Source organism: Ooceraea biroi, chromosome 1, assembly GCF_003672135.1.
Source record: "Ooceraea biroi isolate clonal line C1 chromosome 1, Obir_v5.4, whole genome shotgun sequence".
Taxonomy (NCBI): Eukaryota; Metazoa; Arthropoda; class Insecta; order Hymenoptera; family Formicidae; genus Ooceraea; species Ooceraea biroi.
The window spans coordinates 2,493,720-2,516,753 of NC_039506.1; the positions used below are offsets into that span (position 1 = coordinate 2,493,720).

Sequence of the window (23,034 nt, forward strand, 5' to 3'; positions counted from 1 at the left end):
CGTTTATGTATCAGCAATAAAAATGACGTAATGGAATAATTAAACACGTTTTACGGTTGCAGTCAACAAATCGTGCTAACAGGTAGATTATAACAAATGAATTTAAGAGATATTTTGCGCAAGCAAACATCTTTCTGATCTGTATAATTCTATTTCAGTTAATACACGTAAATATACAGATTTATATAATAAAGGATAGAATATTTATTATTATTAATAAGGATTACACAAACTATAACAAATATAGACTTTTGCGAATGTTTTTATTATTGATTAAATAATACACAAAGAATAATCAATTTTGAATCTTTTAATATTGAAGTAGTCAGCATTATCACAACGCTTTTGCAGCGTAAAAATTTAAATCACAAAACAGAAACGTAAACCACGTAATAAACTCTCGTAAATTTAAAGATATTGGATTCAATCAACATATCTGTGTAATAGAAAAATGTATTAATATAATACTCTGCATATAGAAGATTTAGTCATCTCATATATGATTTAACGTTGTTCCTAAAAAAATTGCAGGGGTTGTCTCAAATTCATGGAAATGGATACAAAAGTGTCAATATGTGGCGACGGGGTGTAAAAAGGATCCGATAAAAATATACTCTCGTTATTAACATTTGCTCGAACGTTTATATGTGAATATCAAAGACTGTAAAATTATCTGAACGAATTCTTGCTCACTAGATCTTTGAGGTATATTTGTACTATTTAATATTCATTGGAATGTCAGGTGGAGAGTTAGCTTAGTTTCCGCGAACGTGTCGCAGTCTAGTTAAATTTGTGGCACGTGTGTTCTCCTTGGCGAACATCGTTGACCTCCTTCACCGAGTCCCTTGACCCAGAGACGACCGATGGGCCACGGGCGACCGGATTAAGCACGTCCAAGAACCATGGCCAACAACGCCATACGCACGTAGACCCCGTTTTCGGCCTGCCGGAAGTAAGCAGCCCTTGGATCGGTGTCGAATTCGGAACTTATCTCGAAGACACGTGGCAATGGATGCATGACGACCATCCTCCTCTTCGCGCGAGACATCAACTGTGGGGTGACTATGAAGTGCCCGCACATCTATGGAAACATTATAAAAATGCGATACATGTCAAAATAATTAAAGATTGTGCATGGTAATGTATGTATATGTATGTTAGAACTCGTATATAAAATTAATTAAACCTTGCAGACAAATATGGGGCGTATTTGAAAGGAAATAATTCCTTCTTAATTTATGAGGCAATTCTGTAAAAATATTGACTTTATGATTTCTGATTATCTAATTAAAGGATAATATTATATATTTTTAAAAATTGTTTTTTTAATTCATTTTTTCCAAAAAGAATATGTTCTATGCGCCGACTATCATGTGGAGCATCGTTCATTAACGATAAACTTTCGGATTCAATGCCTGTGCGATGTTTGAAAAATTTACCTGATTGTACTCCTCCTCCGAGGTGAAACGCTCGCGTTGTATTCGCGTCATGTAAAGGACGTCGGTGTCGGGCAGGGCCTTCTCCAGCGTCAAAAATTGCTGTTGCGGTATTTGACGTTCGGTCACGTAATCGATGATATGATCCGGCATACGAAGGCCGGGCGGACTCACATAACGAAGTTCCACATTGTATAAGGTCAACAACCTGCGTCAATGTTAGTTTTAATCAATGGTGCACGTCGAAGGAAAGTACCTTGACTTCAATAGAAGTGAAATTATTATTTTGAGCATGAAGGATAAATTCGCCTGATCAACATGAATTCTTACGATCATATAACTTTAATTGTTCTTCTTTTAATTATCGGGGACATTTAAAATGGATTTTTTTCATTGCACTCACCTCGCGAGGGAATGAACGGTTCTGCCGTGTTTCAAGTCTCCTACCATGGTGATCGTAAGACCATTTACAGTCCCGAATTCGTCTCGTATCGTAAAGATATCGAGCAGAGCTTGAGTCGGATGTTCGCCAATTCCATCACCAGCATTCAGCATCGGTTTTCTACAGTGTACCGCTGCTCTCTGCAAATTGTTGCAATATATGAGATAGCAAATAAAAATTTTTATATTATATTTTTTAAATAAAATGATAATATATATTATTACATTATAACTGTGACAAATTTCGGCACGAAACATTGATAATAACTAATGTAATAAATTATTATAAGTACTAATGCTCATTTGTATATAAATTCGATACTTACAGCCACTGCATCTGGCTCTGGATGTCTGAGTACGACCACGTCCGCATATCCTGCCATGACTGTTACGGAATCTATAGAAAATAATAACTCGATGAATAATTAATAAAATATTAATCGTAAAGATGATTATTTGTATTACATATAATATTCTTCACATAATATTTTCGTTAAAATTAATTGGAGTATTTTTTGCTTTAATGTATTTTCTACGCTTTTATATAAAAATCTATTGCACCTTCTAAAGTTTCGCCCTTTTTCACTGACGACGTGGAGCCATCCATGTGTACTACACGTCCACCAAGACGTTCCATCGCGGCAGCAAAGCTGCACGATGTTCTCGTACTGACTTCGTAGAAAATAGAGGCCATGATTTTTCCCTAAACATAAATAACATTTAATTTCTTAAAAGAGAGAAAGAAAGAGACCAAACGATAAATAAAAATTCTTGATATAATCTTGACTTACCCTTAAAATATGATCCAAAGTTCGCTCCTTGCGGATGGCATTTCGGAAAGTTTCCGCAAGATGAAATATATCCTTCAGAATTTCCTTGTTAAAGATATTCACAGAGAGTACATGGTGCCCAACCAGACTGTTACTTGTATGCACGGCAGAAACTGGTGCCACAGCAGCTGTTAAAAGATTCGGATTGCTGTCACTTTTGTATTTGGTGACATTGCTGATTGGCAATGGCGAGATGGTCCTCTGAGAAGGTAGCGCCTTGGAATGTTCCCTTGCATCAGAATCTAGCGCGAAATGTACGTTCGTCTTGTGTGGTGCCGGTTGCAGAAGATGCGGAAGTGACTCTGATAATTATTAAAAAACAAATAAAATTCTTGACAAATAATTTGTATCTTCCTTGTTTAAAAAAATTAATAAATTTTATTTCTTTCGAAACAAATTAAATAAATCTCGCGTACCGATTTGTTCCTCTTCATAAAAATCAGCACGTTCGGTGTATGCGTTAGGTTTCTCATTCGGAGATAGGAGACTATCCAGCAGTGACGATGATTTGCAGACAGTATCCATGGACTGAGAGAGCGCCGTCTGCACGTGAAGCGCTGGTAGAACCTTCGCCTTGTTTTGTATATCTCTGATATCTTGGCCGAATCCAGGGTTTACGAGTACTTGTCCTTCGATGTAAGCGACCTCGCCCCTCAAAACTACCCTGTGCACGGAACCACGAACTTTCATGCCGGCAAACGGCGTCCATTTCGATTTGCTGTACGGCATCGCATCCGGGATGACCCATTCCTCATTTAGATCGACTTCGATGTACGTGTTACGCTGATCGGGAACGTTGAAGATCTTCTTGGGATTTCGATACAATTTATCGATTATGTCCTGCAATCAATAAATAAGCATAGCATAATTTTAAGAGTGCCTCTTTTTGTGCCTTAAAATTATTTAAATGCAATTTTGAATTATAAAACACAAAAATACATAAAAAAGCATTTTTCATATTTGTATTATTAGTACCACGAGTAGATTTTCAAGCGATGCTTATCTCAGTGGCTTTATCATCAAGCAATAATGCTTATATTTGTAATGGAGGAGGCGATAAGCGATAAACACGAGATCGCGTTTAAATAACATTTCGGAGATCGTCTCCAGAGAGGAATCCCATCGACAACAAGCTGGATTTCCACAACGGACAAATATGATTCATCAAAAATAAATTTTTGATTATTCTTCAACGAAGTTCGATTTATGTTATGTTAAACACGAGATTCACCAACGAATTAAAATGTGACGTATACCGCATCTTCATTCGTTATCGGAAATAAAGTGCTTATCGAAATTCCTTATTCATTACGTCAGCAAAACGCGTCATTGAAAGTTATAACACATTTGAACGAAAAAGCAAAATACCTCTATCGTCAGCTTTTCTTCGTGCACAGCATTGAGCAATAATGGTAGCATAGTTTCCAGGCCAGGAAAACCCGGTGGTGGTTTCTCGGAGGACTTCTCTTGCACAGTGTGTGGAGCTTTAATACAAATCGTGCATATTTTAATAAAAAAAAGAGATACTTGGTACAATAATAAAATTGTGAACTCGTGTAATTTTTAAAATTAATTATTTTCTCATACCGAGCACATGAAAATAGGCAGTGATCTCTCGTGAATCATCAAAGCATTGATTTTTTTATCGGAACATTAATTGCTTATTATTTTTGAATAACTGCAAATGTCTGATACAGTATCAATGGAACAAAAAGAATATTCTTGTCTGATTTAAAAGCGACACAAAGTAGACGTTATATAAACACGAGATGTTCATCCGTTTATCTCCAAATCATAGAGAATTGTATAGAATGATGTTGATCGTTATCGTTTCAAGAGAGATACTCCAATTATATTTATTTTATTCTGCAAGTTTATCGCGAATGTGTAAAAACCATAGTAATCAATTAAATCGAGACCATCAAATTAATAAAAGATTCTCCGCGTACTAACCATGATCAGTAGCAAAACAATCGATAACGTCCAGATTGTCCCAGAGAGCCTGTTGGTCTTCCTTCGTTCCTAAGGTAGGCCTTACTTGGCCTCTCCCGCTGCCTATTCTATCCAAGTCATCGTTGCAAAGGAACAAGTGATGCGGGCATACTTCACACGTAACCGCCAATCCCTGCAAAATGTGAAAAGAACAAACCGGATGTGCTTTGAATGATCTTTTAATTAAACATTTAACAGACTAGTTGTTCAGTTCTAGACAGCGTTATCATCTTACGTCTGATTATAATATATTGTTAATATATTTTGTTTATATATTTACATGTTCCTTGGCGGCGCGTATAATTTCGATTTCTTCTTTTCGCGCAACGTGACACACGTGAATCGGCCTGCTGTGCAAGCTTGCCAGAAGAAGAACCGCGGCTGTCGTCTGCCCTTCCGCATGCACGCACAAGGGATACCTCTTAGGCCAGCTTTCAAAATGCTGCAAATAATCATGTAAAAAATTTCAAATATAAAAGTGTCAGAAGTTTAATGATATTCAAATATTTTATATGAAAATTTATATACATATATTATATAAGTTTTATATAAATCCAAGATGAATTTGTACAATCGAGTATAACATATCCACTCTTAAAAAAGCCGTGTTAAATATTAAATCGAAATCATTGTTGACTGATTGGTTCTCTCGCTTGGCTTGAACTTCGTGTTGCGAATGTCAGAATGTCATAGTGGCTGTCAGTGCGGTTATATTGATAAAATATTGATAAATAAAACATTAATATTGAAAAATAAAATAGCGCGCGTAGCGCGCGCCTGTGTTGCTAGTCCTATTCTAAAAAGGCGTGTTAACTTCGTGAAGTTCTTTTTTATCGAATATTGAGGCCTCTTTTCCGCGACGCTGATTGGTTCTCTCGCTTGGCTCGAACTTCATGTGACTTGAATTCGTGTTGCGAATGTCAGAATGTCATAGTGGCTGTCAGTGCGGTTATATTAATTTATTATTTTTTAGGAACGTGAAAACGGCAGCTGTCAATTCGGTCAAATTTAAATTGATGAAACATGATGAAATAAATAACACCTTTAACGCCTTTTTTTAGAATAGGATTTGTGTTATTTATTATATAATAAATAATAGATGAATATTATTATTCGAAAACATTATTAATATTGAAAAATAAAATAGCGCGCGCGTAGCGCGCGCCTGTGGTGTTAGTGGAATAAAAAATAATGATATCAACAGCACAGAACTAACCGGATAAAGAAAAACTTTCTACGGGCTAGAACTTTTTCATTTCCGAGCTTACAGTATTTTCAATAGCAGAGAACTCTAGGCAATATGCCGATTAATAATATAAACATCTCAGAACTCCTCGGAAAAAGAAAAAAATTTTTTAATAAATAATAATAATAAATAGATGAATATTATTATTCGAAAACATTATTAACATTGAAAAATAAAATAGCGCGCGCCTGTGTTGTACTAGTAATAAATAAATTTGCTAAAGAGCGATTTGTGGAATAGAATGCATGATAAGCAATCTGTTTTCATTGCGCATAGACATTTCATTTACCTTGATCCAAACTGTAAGATCCGTGAGACGAAGCGTCGTAAACGTTTCGTTCAAATACATCTTCAATGCAGCCGCGTGCGGTGCTATTTCTCGTATAACATTGTAATTGTCCGAGGAGGCACCGACGAAGAGAGCGTAATCGCATCTTGAACCAGTTTCGGCTTGCTGCAACATCGAGAGAAAATATTACGTCAATTTGCGTTTGTTTTGAGTGTCTGTTTCAGAAGGCGACTCTACATTTCTTTAATTGTTTTCAATAAAAGAAAGAAATCATGTACAATGCGCAATGTGCTACTTCACTGTATAAATGTGCTTGAATTACAACGTGGAAAAGTCAATACTAAACACCTAGGTAACACCTCGATACGAGAGCAACAGTTGGGGTGACAGATAAGGACATCGAGTGTCCAAGATTAATCGAAAGATCTGGCGGGCTTTTACCTTGTATGATTAAAGCGAAACAAGATCGCACTAATCATCAATCTATCGTGAAACTTTTCTACACGCGTACAAACTTGAAGAAGCCTCTTCAAAGGGCTCTTAAATACCTGATATTTATTTTCCGAATTTAAATTAAATGTTATACGCTTAAATATTTATAAATCTAACTATTGGGAGATACGTATATACTCTTGAAAATTAGAACATGTTAAAATCGCGCAATTGCTGCTGGAAATGGTTCAGATTTTTACCTCCTTAGCAATGGCGAAGGTCTGATGGTCCACCACTGCCGGCTTAGTGTTAGGCATTGCAAAAATGATCGTGATGCCTCCGGCGAGCGCAGCTGCGGTGCAAGAGGCGAAATCTTCCTTATGGACCGCACCTGGATCACGGGTATGTACGTGCACGTCGATTAAGCCAGGTAGCCTGATCATTTTGCGAGATGATAGACAATCGGTGTGAGTTTTCATACGTGGTGCTTTCCCACCAACCATTCTCATCGCCTATACATAAGTAAAGAAAAGGAGAGTGCTTGATTATCAGAATGTTTGCATTTGCATAATCTTGTAATTAATGCGAAGCAAGTATGCATAATAAACGCAATGTATTTTAACTAATGTATTTTGTGCATACGATTACTTCTATTATTTATAATTTGAATGTTAATGTCTCGTCTAAAATTTGTCTTATTAATTTTGATTAATTCTCTTGAACCCATTTTTTCTAATTTTGATATATTATTGTGTACTCATTATTACGTTTTAGATAAAAAATTGACGCAGGAGTCTTTATAATAATAATAACTTTTTATGTTAAAGTATTTCTTCTTATATCTTATCAATAATTGGACATATAGTTAACTTATCTGTATTTCGGCGTGATCAAAAACTAGTGATGTTTTTAGACGTTTCAACAAAAAATCTAACGCAATCAGTAAAGATTGAAAGAATTATTTATTATTTAAGATTTACCTCGACTCTACGAATATTTTTATTGTGAACTTTGTCCGTCTCGATTTGTGTCCGTCGCAATTTTAATCCATTATTACTGCTTAAGTATTAATGACAATGACTGATTGCATTTTTCCATAAAGAAACACAATTAGCATTTTAAAATCTTAACATACAAAGATATCGAATAGACTTTGGAATGGAATTTAATCTTCAATCATGAAATATTTCTTTTTCTTACATAAGCGTTGAAATTTGCATTCCTCTGTACAAAAATAAAAATGGAAATGAAAATAAACATTTTCTATATGGTCCCGCAATGTACGAATTTGCCGAAATGAACTTTGTACCAATGTCATACTTTAACAACGAAATGCAGACGAAATTTTGATATTAGATAATTAAGAGTGACTAATCTTGCTTATCACAGATGATCTTTAATCAATGACACAAGAGCGATATAAAGTGTAGTTTTAAATGAGTAAGTAACGCCACGTCCCATCTCTAATCGCATTATTTAATCAGAATATTTGACAGCTGGGATAAACTTTATATCCGATCCTTCATTCAATATTCCTGCGAGATCTAATTTTGATACTTACTTCAACCAAAAGTTTCGCGCACTTGACATCCGTAACTAGAGGTACGGAATAATCGACTGCCAATCTTCTCGTACGATAACCATGCGTCATGAAATTGGAAACTCGACGAGCACCGCCGTTTCTCATAGGCAGATTGATCACGAGATCAAACTGCTTCTTCGACAGAAAATCGGCGAGATGTCGAAGTTCACTCGGACTAGAATCTTCGTTTACGGCGATATTTTCGAATGTCCATAGCACCGGCTCCACCTACAATGCAAAAATATATTGCAAGATGTTACAACAAGATATATAGTTGTTCATTGATCATTCATGAAACATGATAAGAAATATTTTTCTAAAGAAAGTACGATTTAAGGAAATTAAAGTTTTCATGAAGTGACGAAAACTGCTTTAAATTTAACAATATGTTTGAAATATTATAATTCAAAATATTTCTGATACAATTTTTTCTTTTTATTGTATTAAATTATGAATTATTTTATGTGATACATAGACATATATTTAAATAATTTTCACAAAAATTTTGGAAAATTTAGTTTCTGTTCATTTGATCGCAATACTTAGCACCGCAATCGTCAAAACAGATAATGATCGGTAAAGATTATGCGGGTAATCATCGATTTATTTATCTGCTAAGTATTCTAAACGAGGCCTTGAATCCACTACAATCTACATCTTTTCTCATTTTTCAAAAGAGCAAATCCTATTTTGCTGTTGGCTTCCTGAAATTGAAGATATTCCAACAAAGAATATCTATGCCTGTGCATTGTATCAATCTGCAATTTGCCGAGTTGCCTCGATAAGGATTTAATGCCCCGATTAGATAACATCCACGTTTTTATTCATCCTAGGTGATGTCACAAGACGAATTATGTATATTACCATCGGCACCATACGAAACGCTACCACGAAATTCGATCACGTATCACGAAATAACGCGGGTCTACGTACGATAACTCCTGACTACTGACTAGCTGAGTAATAATTTTATTATGATGATTATGAATGATGACGGTAGAAAAGCTTTCCTTATCCGAGAACTAGCTTTCTTTATCCAAGAATTAACTGCGTAGCTTCTCATAATCTCTTCGCATTCATACATGTTGAGTAATATTAAATATAAATTGAATAGACATTTCCGGGGAAGAAGGATATACGAGGATATAATGATTCAGTGCGTTACAATTTAATCGTATCAGTAACTTTAATCTTCCCTAATAATTGCCACATGTTGCGCTTTCATGGCTGCCGCAGATTTGTCAACCTTGCCAGTTATTTGAATATTACATGCTTAATTTCATATATTACATATAAATAATTAGTAAAATATTTAAAACACACAAATAATTTTCCATGTAGGTAATATCGAATTTATATAATAAATGATAACCAACAGATCATTATTATTATTATATACAATGGTGGAAAGAGGTATCATTGTGCTATCGAAATTAATTATTTGATAAGGTATTAATCCATACGGTGATTCTAAAACAAAATTTCAGCAGGAAACACACGAAAGATACATAGATGAAGGATGACGTATCGTCTCTGAAATAATTTCACGTAGCCCAACCATAGCATTGAGATACGAAGCTGGTGTCCACCCAGTGTCCAGTCTGGCCGAACGCCGAACGAGCTTTATCGTGCCGACAGCAGCGCGATCTTCTACAAGTATTTGATGCCAGGCTTGTTTGCCGATAGTAAGCGGCCGATTAAAAGCGCCCTGCTTGATAACGAGATAGCTATTTATCGACATCGACATCCAGCGAGGAGACTACTGTCTCGCCGGTCATCAACGTGGTCCTTACGTGCGCACGTACAATGCTGCTTCCCCGCTCTCGCTGACCTTGAACCAGGATGAAAGGGTGTCGACCGTGGCAGTGATCAGAATCGCGACCTGTGACCTGTGCTGTTACAAGCGCGACCGATCTCGAGGACGCGTCCTTCATACGTAAGGACACGTGGCCGTCTCTCGCGTGCAACTTGTTATGTCATTGGGCGGATGAGAAAATGGGAATCGGGATATCGAGTCGGACAAAGGGACCCAAGCAGGACGCGAAGCCCAGCAAACAGGTGCCGAACTATGAGGACGACGAGCTAATACTGCTGAAGAGGACTATCGCCAGAGATCCCGAAATGTTTATCCTGAACAATCTCATGATGTGCATCCAGTTCTTCGAGAATTACGAGGAGTAAGAGTTCGTTCCAATGTGAAAATCTCTCGTGGCGATTTTCCGAGTGATAACTTAAGAAACGCAGTGACAATTGAGAGTGTGTCAGAATTTGTGGGAAATAGTATTCGATATATGCTTGCGATGTTGCTAGTGTATCAATAAATGAGAAAAGATGCAACACTTGGTAACAAGATTGTTGCTCAGGATTGTGACACTTGGTGCAATTGAATATAAATATACGCATATACAATTTATGATATTGTTGATAAATTAGCAGAGACAAGTAATAGTGAAGTTAGTGGTAATTTATTTATAGAGGATGACGGTATTATTCATATCATGCCGAAACATTTTTGGAGGAGACACGAGAATTACTTAGTGATTGATTCAAGAAATATCGATACCGTTTGTCTCGACTTAATCTAATCTACGAATCTGCATTACAAATGAAAAATACTCTTCAGTGTGATATCGCACACACGGGAAGTGCGTTAATATTTTTTATATTGCTCTTGGTTTTTAATTTGTCACCATAATCGCCTATTACAATTGTACTTGTATAATCGCTTACACGCGCGTTCGCAAGACAAGAATTCTTTCTCATCGGCTGATTAATTGTTGATTGTGTTATGTTACAATCAAATTGGAAATCATAAAAGCTAATTTTTAATTTGAATATATATTATTTATAAAGTCATCAATTTAATCATTTTTCATATTTTTATGGTCGCCTTGATGATGACGCAAGTTATGCGAAACTAATAGTCGAATTCTTTTCCAGAGATATGCTTCATATCAAAGATACTCTGGCATCAACCTACGAAGCCAAGCTAAATAAATTACTGCCACCACAAAAGCATGTTCTGCTGCCGGATGTTCTCCAGGAATACATTGCGCGCAACATTGCCTTCACTTCGAAGAGGCAGACTGGAGATCTCATAATTGAACCACTGCAACCCGTCCGCATTTATGTCGTGCACGACAATATCGAAATTACGGAGCAGTATTATCTACCAGAGTACAGTAGTCTAAACAATGGTATTACGTACACCATGATGGTGCAACAGAGCGACCATCGAGGTGAGCGAACTTGCTTGACTTCATAAATTTTATATAATTATTACTGATAATTTAAAATCCCGTTTTCTTCATATATAAATACATATTTCTTTTTGCAAGTTAACTATCGTTTAATTTAAAGTAGATTTGTCTTCAGCAAATAGATTTCTGCTTTTAGATTTATTGTAAACGATATATACCTATAGATGAAAATGAGAGATATCGTAATAGTGCTGGATTAAAATTACAAGAATTTTGCTAATAGGATACGTGCGGTTGCGGCGTCTCGACGAAACACCATATCCGAGGAACTCGAGCAAACAAGAGAACATTGGTACTTCATCAACGGCAGACGATGACGAGATATATTACGGCGACAGCGAGAGCATTTACGGCCGTAATTCGAACATGATGCTTCCTGATCACATCAAGAAAAGAGGCCTCCAGACCACCACGATCTTTAATGCCAGATCTTTGCCTAATCTACAAGACGATGAAACGATATATGAGGATCAAGTGTCGCTATCGCGGGAAAATATTTACGGAACTCGATCCAACCGTGATATTAAGCCCGAATCCGACTGCGAGCACATGTCTTCGATAGAAGATCGAAGTGCTCACAGCAAGAAGTTGTCAAAAAGCGATCCAGAGGCCAGGAAGGGAAGTTATCAGCGGTATTCCCGATCCGGCTCGGCGAAATCGATGAGACCGAAAGTTCACAGGCCAGCAAGCAGCTCTAGTTCCGGCTACCGATCCGGAGCTGGCGATAGCGATAGCGATTGGGGCTATCACTCCGTGACTTCCAATGTAGCATCTAACCGTAACATGAATCACGATAACATGGCTGCGGACGCGCCCATAAAAATCTACTCAAACGCGATGATCCCGGCACAGTGTTTCAAGAAGGTGAGGATTGATAGTCAAGGTAGGATCTACACGATGCGGCAGGACAGGAAGCGGCCACAGAACAGCAAGCAGTATCGCTTGATGATTGCCGACCGGCAGTATGATTGCGACGTCTTTTACACTAGCAGCGAGAACTTTATGAACCATTTCGTCAACCTCTTCGTAAATCAGCTGGCAAAGCCACTGGGTTTTGAGCCGGAAGATATGAATCACGTGGAAGATTCGATTATCCACTGTGACAAGATGATAGACTCGCACAGTCCCAGACTGCGCAGGATCGAATCCTACGAGATTACGCCGTCGATATGGCTGCAGTGGCCGGAGGACGCTCAGGAGTGGCTGGATCGGCCGAGGAGTACCTGGCCGGACTACAACGACATCAGCAAAGTGAAGGACTTTGGCTGTCACGTGGTACCCGAGAACTCTATACCGAAAAAGAGGGACTCAGTGCGCAGAGATTCGAGACACCATGGCGTCAGGAGGAACATCGATCATGAAATTGAATGGCAGCTGATATTCCCAGCCGCTCAGCGATACTTGGAGACCTGCATGACGCGTTCGCAAATGCAGGTGTACCTAATCACGCTAATGCTGCACAAGACCTTCCTGAGGCCGGTACTGGACACTACGTACGGCCTAACAATTTCTCATATCAGGAATAAGCTGTTTTGGCTGATCGAGGAAAACGACAGACCCTCCAAGTGGCCCGACAATCGGACCGGCGAATGTCTACTCAAGCTGCTGCATAGTCTCTACCATTGTATCAGCCAGAACGATCCGATCTTGCCCGACTACTTCGTTCGTGATAAGAACATGTTCAAGAAGGTGCCGTCCGATTACCTACTGCACAGCCAGAAGCAACTGAAGCGAATCATCGAGAATCCTATCATGTACGTGTTCCACGCAATGGAGAACATCAAGCACAGCAACAAATTCTTCCCGCGACTAGACTTCACGACGCTGTTCAAGATACTAACAGTGAAGCCATGGCTGGCAGTGATGAACCCAGCGCTGGGTGTGTTCGTACCATCGAAGGCGCTCGAGGAGTCCCACATGGCCCGCGAGGAGATCTACAACAGATCCGGCGAGTTCTGGATGAGCGTGAGGATGAGGAGCGAGCAGATCTACGACACGCGGGTGGTCACGAACAGAACGCTGATCACCCCGCGCAAGGCCACATACTCGATCGTCGAGATCATGGTGAGTTCCTCAAGTGATTAGATCATTATCATTATCGTTCGACTGTAATGAGCAATCCAGCGCGGCACTATCGTAAACCGATGAGCTAGGCAAAAAGCACGAAGGCAGTTCACGACACTGAAGTGACTTCCCGCAAATCTAATCTTATCTCCGCTCTTACGTGATTAGTGGATCAAGAGTCAAAGCTAAACCATCTTTCTTTTCCAGGAACGTTGCGCCGAGCTGGAAGGTCCAAGGCTGACCGCACTGTTGGACTTCTTTGTCAGACACTTCATAAAAATGGCCGAGTGTTGTCATAGGTATCGAGCTTATCAGCAGAAGCAGGTTTATCTCGATCAGGCGGACAGACTCTCGATCATCCTATCGGAGGCGACCAGGTACAAGGACGATGCCAAGGCTTATCACGACAAGATCTACGCTCTGCGGATGAGGGTGACGACGAATTTGACGATGAGATCACAGAACGAGCCGCCGGAGACGCCCAAGAGAAATCAAGAGGCGCCCATTTTCGTCGGCAGTCTGAAAGATCGTTTCACGCGACAGGCTGCCGAGGTCTTGGCGCCTCCGAAAGACGAGCAATCAAGTGAAGATCGTGGAAGATCTAGAAGAAATCGTGAAGATTATGCGGAATCTAGTCGTGAAGATCATACGGGAACAGTCACGAATGCTATCATCCATGAAGTGCGGTTTAAGGACGAGAAAGCGGAAACCTCGTCTGCGAATGCACAAACGAAGGTCACGGAAACTTTGAGAAACCTTGCGTTAAAGGATCAAAGTAACGAGTCGATCTCGGATGCGGTACACAAAGTGGTCTCTCTAACGGACAATCTAGCCGAAACGACATACATATGATGTATGCATTTGGTAAAAATAATAGTAGAGATGATCTGTCGAAAGCGTGTGGACGAATCTTCTCATTCGATTCATGCAAACGTGGCGATTACGTTAGAACTTGAATCGGCCATCGTAATCAAAATGGTATTTATTGTTACATTTTCGAGATTATCGAGCGTGCGAGCGATAATCATTGAAGTAAGTAAGTATTGGAGGAAGACTGAGCGTACTTATCACCGCCTTGCGAATCGTCGATATTCGATCGTCGATCGATTATGTCAGAGATTAGGACCGAGTGATTAGTCGTAGAAATAATTTATGATAATAACTAATCGCTGCAGTCGGACTTACTTAGCAAAATTTCCTCTGTAAAATAGCAACGTTATTGTAATACATTGTAAATGTAGTATAGTAGATTGCGTCGCTAAAGTATTTAAAAAAAGAATCTTCTACCAAAAAACATTTTAATTTAAAAAATCGTATTTTTATATTTCGCATCTACCATTTCACTTTTTAAATTTCAAATCAACTTATTTTATATTCCTGCCAATGGAATTCATGCACGCATTTCTAATATCGTTCTTCTCACTATCTTTCATTATTTCATTATCATTAATCTCACTATCTATTCCATCTACCGTCCGTTTATTAAATGCTTGTCGCGATTAAATACCATATCTCTTAAATGAAATATTTGTACAATAAAATGGTACACGCACATGCGTTTATCGCAACGGCTAGACTCTAACGTATCACATATCATAATTTTAAAACTCGTATTTGTAAAATTTCGTTCGAGGTAAATTCAATCAATTCACAAACATCTTTTCCTTTTTTTTAATCATTCTTGTAAATATGAAATGTAAATACTCTTTCTTTTCATGTCTGATCGTGCGAGTGATAATTAAATATCATATTCAAAATCAAAATGATATAACAGGTGAACACATTTTTCTCACTTACCTCGACCCCATGCTCGGTGTAAAAATCGGCGGTACCCATGCTGGCATACAGTTTGTATCCCATGTTCTTCAGATTCCTGATAGACTCGAGCAGCTCCATTTTATGCTAAAATCAAGTCAATAATCTTAATTTTTCTTTTCTATTTTACGTTTTGAAGAAACGTGTCTAACTTTTTTAAAACTTTAGAAATAGAAACTTTATCGTGAAACAGCACTGACTCTTATTTGACGAATGATGATATAACAGATTTTCAATATTTTTAGTGACAAAGTAGACATATTTTACTTTTTGTCAAGTATTAAATTGCGTACAGCCAGAATTTATATTGTTTATCTAAAAGATGTAGCTTCCGCAAATTAGTTACCTTAAAACTTCCAACAGAAAGCAAGATACCCCTTTCAGGAATATGGAAACCAGTGCTGATCATGGCTTTCAGGTAAGCTTGGTAACGATTTTCACCGAAACAAGCTACTTCTCCGGTGGACACCATCTCGACACCCAGTGTCACATCGGCACCTTTAAATAAGTCAGGATTAAATAACTTACTTAATCAGGAAAATAAAATAAATTATAAGCAAAAATTTAAAACTTAATAGTGATAAGAAAATTTTAAAGATAAATGATCACGTTCTTACCGGCGAGGCGAGAGAAAGAAAATTGCGGAACTTTTACTCCTACTTTTCCGCAGCCAGCCAGAACGTCCACAGGCTCGATTGTTTCCCCGACAATTAAACGTGTTGCTGTTGCGACGAAGTCGTGATCTAAGGTTTTCGAGACGAAAGGGAAGCTTCTAGATACTCTCACATTACACTCAATCACTTTTAGCTCGTTATCCTGCGTGAAAAAGTTATTAATGTTTCTCAAAAGTGAAATATGAGGAAATATAGTTCTACTACAATATCCACCTTTGCGATCAGTTGCATATTGAAGGGACCAGTGACTCCCAAGGACGCCGCTACTGCCTTTGATATGGTTTTTATCTTCGCCAAAGTTTGCGCATTGATGTCCTGCGGTGGTGTTACTAAAGTGGCATCGCCCGAATGAACACCAGCGTTCTCCACGTGCTCCGATACCGCCATGCATAGAATCATCCCTTCATAAGCTACGGCGTCAACGTCGATCTCCTTCGCCTCAAGAATGAACTTCGATATCACTACAGGATGCTCTTTGCTGACTTCGCTGGCGCTTTTCAAGTAGGACTCGAGATCCTGATTCGAGTGGGCAACGTTCATCGCTGCGCCGCTTAGCACGTATGAAGGCCGTACAAGGCACGGATAGCCAACCTCATCGCAAAACTCGATGGCGGATTTCAAATTTGTCAGTTCCTTCCATCTAAAATAAGAAACAGTTATCTTGTAGAAAGGAATACTTTTGAAAGCTTTCCATATACGAAATGTTTAGCGAATCTATACAACAATTTCACTCTAAGAGAGGAAAAAAATTAATATACATAATATAAATCGAAGTCGCACCTCGGTTGCGATATGCCAATGCTATCGAGCATACGGGAGAATTTGAAACGGTTTTCCGCGCCATCCACGGATTCCGGCGAAGTTCCAAGAATTCGAGCCTGCTGTCTGTGCAGATCCATGGCGATATTGTTAGGGAGCTGCCCACCCATAGACAATATTATACCTTCAGGACACTCGCAATCGTATATGTCCATCACCACCTCGAAGGAGATCTCCTCGAAGTACAACCTGTCGCTCATGTCGTAGTCCGTGCTGACCGTCTCCGGATTGTAATTCACCATGATGGTTTTACGCCCGAGATTTCGCAGTTCGCGAAGGCAGCTCACAGCGCACCAGTCGAACTCCACTGAGCTGCCGATCCTATACACCCCGGAACCGATCACCATTGTGTAATTGCCAGGAAACTCCACGTCGTGAGTGGTGCCGTTGTACGTTAAATAAAGGTAATTCGTGGTGGCTGGCCACTCAGCCGCCACCGTGTCGATTTGCTTGACTATCGCCCGGATATTGTGCTCCTGCCTCTGTATCCTGACGGCCAGTTCCGAGCTCTTCACCAGGGCGGCGATCTGCTTGTCCGAGAAGCCATTCTGTTTCGCACCTAGCAGCAGGTTGCGCGACAGCCTCGTGTGATCGATGTTCTCCAGAAGCGCGTAATAGTCGATGATGTTCTTCATCTTCTCCAGGAACCAACGGTCTATCTTGGTGAGCTCGTACAGCCGGTCGATCGAATACCCGGCCTTGATTGACGCGGCGAGAACGAACATCCTCTTGTCAGTTGGTTTCTCCAGCTCCTCGTCGTTGATCGTCTTTACATAGGGATCAAAACCGTTCACGTTCTCGTTGACCATTCTCAGCGCTTTCTGAAACGCTTCTTCGAACTTGCGACCGATCGCCATCACCTCGCCCACACTCTTCATGGAACTGCCAATCTGGAGAGTCATAATAAGTTCTTTTCAGTTCTTCTTTTCTAGTTTTCAGCAATTTATATCAATGTAATAATTAAAATTAAGATATATGAAAACTTTGACTGCAATTTGACTCATATATTATAAATGATAAATTCGAAGGCTTGAAAATATTGACCAGACTAATTAAGGCGATTGCGCGATGAAGTTACATTGAGAACTATTCAATACCTTTGTGCTGACGCGATGGAATTTGCCAAGATCCCACCTGGGCATCTTTACCACACAGTAATCGAGACTTGGCTCGAAGCAGGCAGTCGTCTTTCCGGTGACTGAATTACGGATATCCGGCAAGCGTATGCCAAGGGCTAACTTGGCAGCGACGTAGGCCAGAGGATAGCCGGTAGCTTTGCTGGCTAAGGCTGAGCTTCTGGACAACCTGGCGTTCACCTCGATGATGTAATATTCCCTGGAGAAAGGATTGAGCGCGTACTGGATGTTACATTCGCCGACTATGCCAAAGTGTCTGATGACCTTGATGGCGGTGCTTCGCAGTATGTTGTACTCCATGTCCGACAGCGTCTGACTTGGTGCGACGACTATCGACTCGCCAGTGTGGATTCCCAGAGGATCGACGTTCTCCATGTTGCACACTGTGATGCAGTTGTCGTACGCATCGCGGACGACCTCGTACTCCACCTCCTTCCAACCTTTCAGGGACTTGTCGATTATCAATTGACTGGAGTGCGCTAAAGCTTGTTGCGCTAGCGTCTTCAGCTCTGTCTGCGTGTTGGCAAAGCCAGATCCGAGACCACCGAGAGAAAACGCAGCGCGCGCCATTACGGGGTAGCCCAGTTTGTTAGCGGCTGCTAACGCCTATGGGGAATAGAATTATAGGTTTATGAAATGAATATTAAATCTTATGCGAAAGGTAATATCAGATGTAGCGTTTCAAAAATTACTAAACCATTTACCTCCTCGACGGAGTACACCGCAGCACTCGCAGCAACTTTTTCATTTATCTCGCTGACACGATCAGCGAAAATCTTTCTGTCCTCTGTCTGTATAATGGACTCGATCGGCGTTCCTAGAATTTTGATGTTGTACTTGGCGAACACGCCGTTCCTTTCAAGTTCCACGCCGCAGTTGAGCGCGGTTTGTCCACCGAACGTTAACAATACGCCGTCTGGTCTCTCCGATCGTATCACCTGCTCAACATACTCTGGTGTAATCGGTAAGAAATATATCTTGTCGGCCAGGCCTTTCGACGTTTGCACCGTGGCGATGTTGGGATTTATCAGGAGGGTCTGTATTGATTCCTCTTTTAGCGCTTTTATCGCTTGCGAGCCTGAATAATCGAATTCTCCAGCCTGGCCGATGCTGAGTCCTCCGGAGCCCAGGATCAGCACCTTCTTCGGTCGATCAATTGCGATTGGAACTGACGGTTTGTAAGTCAGCTTCTGAGTGAGCCTGTCCTTTATGGAAATTTGATTTAAAGAAAAGTTAGACTCGCTCTCGTTTTTTCTAGGAATGCTTTCAAGGAAGATATCAAAGAGACACTCGAGATCCTCGGGACCCGCCGTGTGCTCAGGATGGAACTGGACAGAGAAGTAAGGCAGGTGCGAGTGGACTATCCCCTCGTTGCTGTTGTCGTTGGCGTTGATGAAGAGGACCTCCCAATTACATGGTAATTGAGTTGCATCGACGCAAAATCCGTGATTCTGTGAGGTCATGTAGCAACGCCTGGTACCGTGGTGCGTGACCGGTTGATTGTGGCCTCGATTGCCGTAACTAGAACGCGTAACAAACATATTTTATAGCGATGAACCGTGAAAGACAGTTTATGCTATGTGAAAGAAAAAGATGTTCGCCTCGATGAAAGAACAATGACGTTCTTTGAATGTTTGCTGTTAACATAGTATGTGTGATACTATTTATATTTAAACGGTATAAGAAGCAGCGTCATTATTTATACTATAATCATTATTTCCAATGACATTCAAAAAAATTAATTATAATAAATCTGTAGAAAAATTTTAATCAAAAAGATTGGAAAATTAAAATCAGATTATTATACTAATATTATTAATGTAATATCCAAGTGATATATACTTCATCTTATATGTGACGCAGCCAGCAGCTATGGATAGTAGCTGATGCCCGAGGCATATGCCAAATATAGGTTTCTTCTTCTCCTGCTCGAGGACTGCTCGGATATTTTTTATGGTTGTCTGGCACATGCTGGGATCACCCGGACCGTTGCTGAGGAACAGGCCGTCGTATTCAGCACTTTTTAGATCGTAGTTCCAAGGAACGACGTCTACGCGAGCGTCACGGTTTAGCAGACACCTCAGTTGATTATATTTCAGTCCGCAATCAACCACGCATATGCGCGGGTATCCGTTCGGATTGTATGTTTTCGGAGTCGGCTAGAAAATAGTACATTGTACGATATTTACTTGTGCTAATTGAATTTGCAAAAAGAGATGGTGATCTTACCTTTGAAACTCCCCCGAAAGACACTTCCGCAACGAGATTCCTCTTGTTGGGATCTTCTATCGCAGGTATTATCGGCAGGGTATTCGATGGCGGTTGACCCATGATTATTCTGCCCAATATAGTACCTTTCTCGCGAATGACTTTTGTCAGGGCCCGCGTGTCGATGTCGCATATTCCAGGTACGTTTTGTTCCTTCATCCATTGGGATAACGTCTTGGTTTGCTGCCAGTGACTGGGCTTCTCGCAAACCTCACCGACCACGAGTCCAGCCGCCCAAATGCGATCAGACTCGAACCAGCTGCAGAAAATGAATATTTTAATAATCAGTAAAAATACTATATTTACTGATATTAAATATTAATTAAATATAAATTATATTATGGTATTAAATATTTAAATGTAACTGAACATATTTTTCCAACACATGAATTACAGAAAAATATATTTTTTATTGGAGAAATTTTATGTTTTATTATTATCTCTCTCTCTCTCTTTCTATATATATGTACACCATGACAAATTAGATTGATAAAATTGATGAAATAATATTGGTAATACATAATATTATACATTATAATATTATAATCAATATTATATCAATATGATATTTTATCAATATTATAATAACATAATATTGATAAAATTGTACTGTCTATCACAAAAAAGCGGAGGTTCAGTACGTGACTGTTCAATTGATTGTGCTGATTTGCAGGATTCATGTGCGACATATGTATAAAGATTAATATTGCTACCGCGTGAATTCGTTAATAGACGCCAAATTAAATCTTGTTACGATCACTTACTACGGTATGCCGTATTCGTTTTTCCTATTCTCATCGAAGACACCATAGTTTCCGATGAGGGGATACGTGAGCACCAGAATTTGTGCGTGATACGAAGGATCCGTAAGTGACTCCGGATAACCGACCATACCAGTCTGGAAAACTACAAAAAAAGCAATTATCGTTACGTATGGAGGCATGTCACATGTAAAATGCACACACTGACTCTCGTCTTGTCAGATCATTCTATAAATAACGCTAAATTTCTGAAGTTTACTAGCGTTTACTCTAGCGTTTTATTATTAATTATTTAAGTACACGATTTTTTGAATACGAATAGTCGACATTAAAAAATTTAACGATTTCCGGAAGCAAGCATTTTTAGATAAAATCTGAGGAAAATTTTTCATGAATTATATTTAAATTAGATTAAAAATCTGGAGAACGGGAAATTAATAAAATTAAATAAAGAACTAAATACAAATTTAAATATTTTGCTATTTTGCATTTTCTCGACAGGTTCTAATTTTAGCATTATTGATGATCTGGTGAAGAAATGCTATAATTACCAACCGTACTTTATTTCGACATCCATATGTGTATTGCGCATATTTGTAGTACAATAATTTGCGCGGCTTATCACCGGTAGACGGTTCTGAATATCACTGAACGCAAATTAGTATTATAACATCCCTCCGAAATTTAAATTAAACGATACAGTTACATTTCAAATTGCAGTAAGAATGATTTTTAACATAATTAAAATTTTCCGAAACTAATTTTCTAAATGACACTGAGAAGTATTTTAGACCTTTCACCATTATTATGATAATGGCGGTGTCACATATCAGATACACACACACACACACACACACACACACACAACTTTCTCTCATCTTCAAACTTTCCAAAATTTTCCAAAAATGTAATCAAAAATTCCGATTTTTATTTTAAACTCGCTAACAGATTAAAAAGATAAAAGTTCAATTAAATTAAACTGAAAAAAAATATTTTTCATTCAAATAATTAATTATTACAGTATAGAAAATAATGAAATATCTTTGCTCTTGAATAGCAGTTTGGTAAATCGATATTACTTATACATTCCGGAACAAGCTATCCGCATTTAGTAGATAATTTGCCATAGAATGTCGCTGCAAATTAATATATTTTTTTATCATGTCTATGCAGATTTTATGCTGATGACACACATTTCAGCCAAGTGGCAATCTCGTAGTCGACGAGTATTTAATAACTAATGTACTATTTTCCGCAGCACAACATTCTGAATCATAAATTTTGTGTCTATTTAATATTAAATTATAGCGCAAAATATTTCTGATTTCTTAAACATTTGCTGCAAAATTAAAGTCTACAAATAAAATAATGTCATTGCCACTTGCAATATATTGACACAATAAGTAACTCAAGCATAGAGGAACGTATGAGTGATCCCGTAATTTGCGCGCAACACTTTCTCGTCGAAATCGATTCGGAGAGTAATGTCCACGTGCACGCGTCGGCTCCGACTTGCACAAGTAGCACGTGTCCGGCTTGCTCCAGAACTTACCGACTTCACCATCGATGGATACCTCGGCTCCAAAGTGTTTTCCCCAAAAAATACTACCATCTTCTAAAAGCAGGTAACTATCGATCGCGCCATTAGGCCCAGTGGACCCGTAGCTGGGCATTTTCAATTTTTGTATTTCCTACGCACGTGCTTGCTCCCGACACACTGCCAGCCGGGAACAGGCCTCTCGCATATTAAGCGTTCTACAAAGCGATATGCGCATCGTTAGAGCATTATAAAAACGTTCTACGACCAATTGGCGAGCAACGTTCCCGCTACGCCACGCAGAAGCTACAGCGCAAGTCATGTGACGGAATCACTGCACGATCATTGGTCACTTCGCTTGAAACAGGCTAGCATTACACATGGGCGGGAAAGTTTGATTGACGAATCTGTAAACTCTTTCTAGTCCAGAGATTCATGCAGTTCTTATTACT

The 23,034-nt window shown here is 39.1% G+C and overlaps 2 protein-coding genes across 2 annotated transcripts; one reads left to right on the top strand and one right to left on the bottom strand.

Moving 5' to 3' along the window:
• Positions 1-118: 118 nt before the first annotated feature.
• LOC105280338 (CAD protein) lies at positions 119-22,974 on the bottom strand. The gene is made up of 24 exons (XM_011340814.1): positions 22,598-22,974; positions 21,049-21,190; positions 20,246-20,543; positions 19,859-20,175; positions 18,721-19,537; positions 17,978-18,622; positions 16,842-17,770; positions 16,275-16,701; positions 16,005-16,203; positions 15,734-15,885; positions 15,370-15,474; positions 8,228-8,476; positions 6,927-7,178; positions 6,235-6,399; positions 4,980-5,141; positions 4,661-4,832; positions 4,076-4,191; positions 3,124-3,547; positions 2,669-3,009; positions 2,439-2,580; positions 2,204-2,274; positions 1,840-2,018; positions 1,440-1,644; positions 119-1,081 (listed from the first exon to the last, which is right to left on the bottom strand). Exons 1-24 carry the CDS (start codon positions 22,716-22,718, stop codon positions 884-886), a joined length of 6,828 nt encoding a protein of 2,275 aa, XP_011339116.1. The 5' UTR covers positions 22,719-22,974; the 3' UTR covers positions 119-883.
• LOC105280336 lies at positions 10,137-15,338 on the top strand. Its single transcript, XM_011340811.3, has 4 exons — positions 10,137-10,425; positions 11,189-11,487; positions 11,732-13,572; positions 13,780-15,338. The coding sequence occupies exons 1-4, from the start codon at positions 10,244-10,246 to the stop codon at positions 14,422-14,424; spliced, it is 2,967 nt and encodes a 988-aa protein (XP_011339113.1). The 5' UTR covers positions 10,137-10,243; the 3' UTR covers positions 14,425-15,338.
• Positions 22,975-23,034: the final 60 nt, after the last annotated feature.

Coding starts and splice junctions, on each gene's coding strand:
- LOC105280336 (XM_011340811.3), top strand. CDS start 10,244: ATGGGAATCGGGATATCGAGTCGGACAAAGGGACCCAAGCAGGACGCG. Junction 10,426..11,188: donor TTCTTCGAGAATTACGAGGA/GTAAGAGTTCGT, acceptor ATTCTTTTCCAG/AGATATGCTTCATATCAAAG. Junction 11,488..11,731: donor GCAACAGAGCGACCATCGAG/GTGAGCGAACTT, acceptor TTTTGCTAATAG/GATACGTGCGGTTGCGGCGT.
- LOC105280338 (XM_011340814.1), bottom strand. CDS start 22,718: ATGCCCAGCTACGGGTCCACTGGGCCTAATGGCGCGATCGATAGTTAC. Junction 19,538..19,858: donor TGCGTCACATATAAGATGAA/GTATATATCACT, acceptor TACGCGTTCTAG/TTACGGCAATCGAGGCCACA. Junction 3,548..4,075: donor AAGAAAAGCTGACGATAGAG/GTATTTTGCTTT, acceptor TATTGATTGCAG/GACATAATCGATAAATTGTA.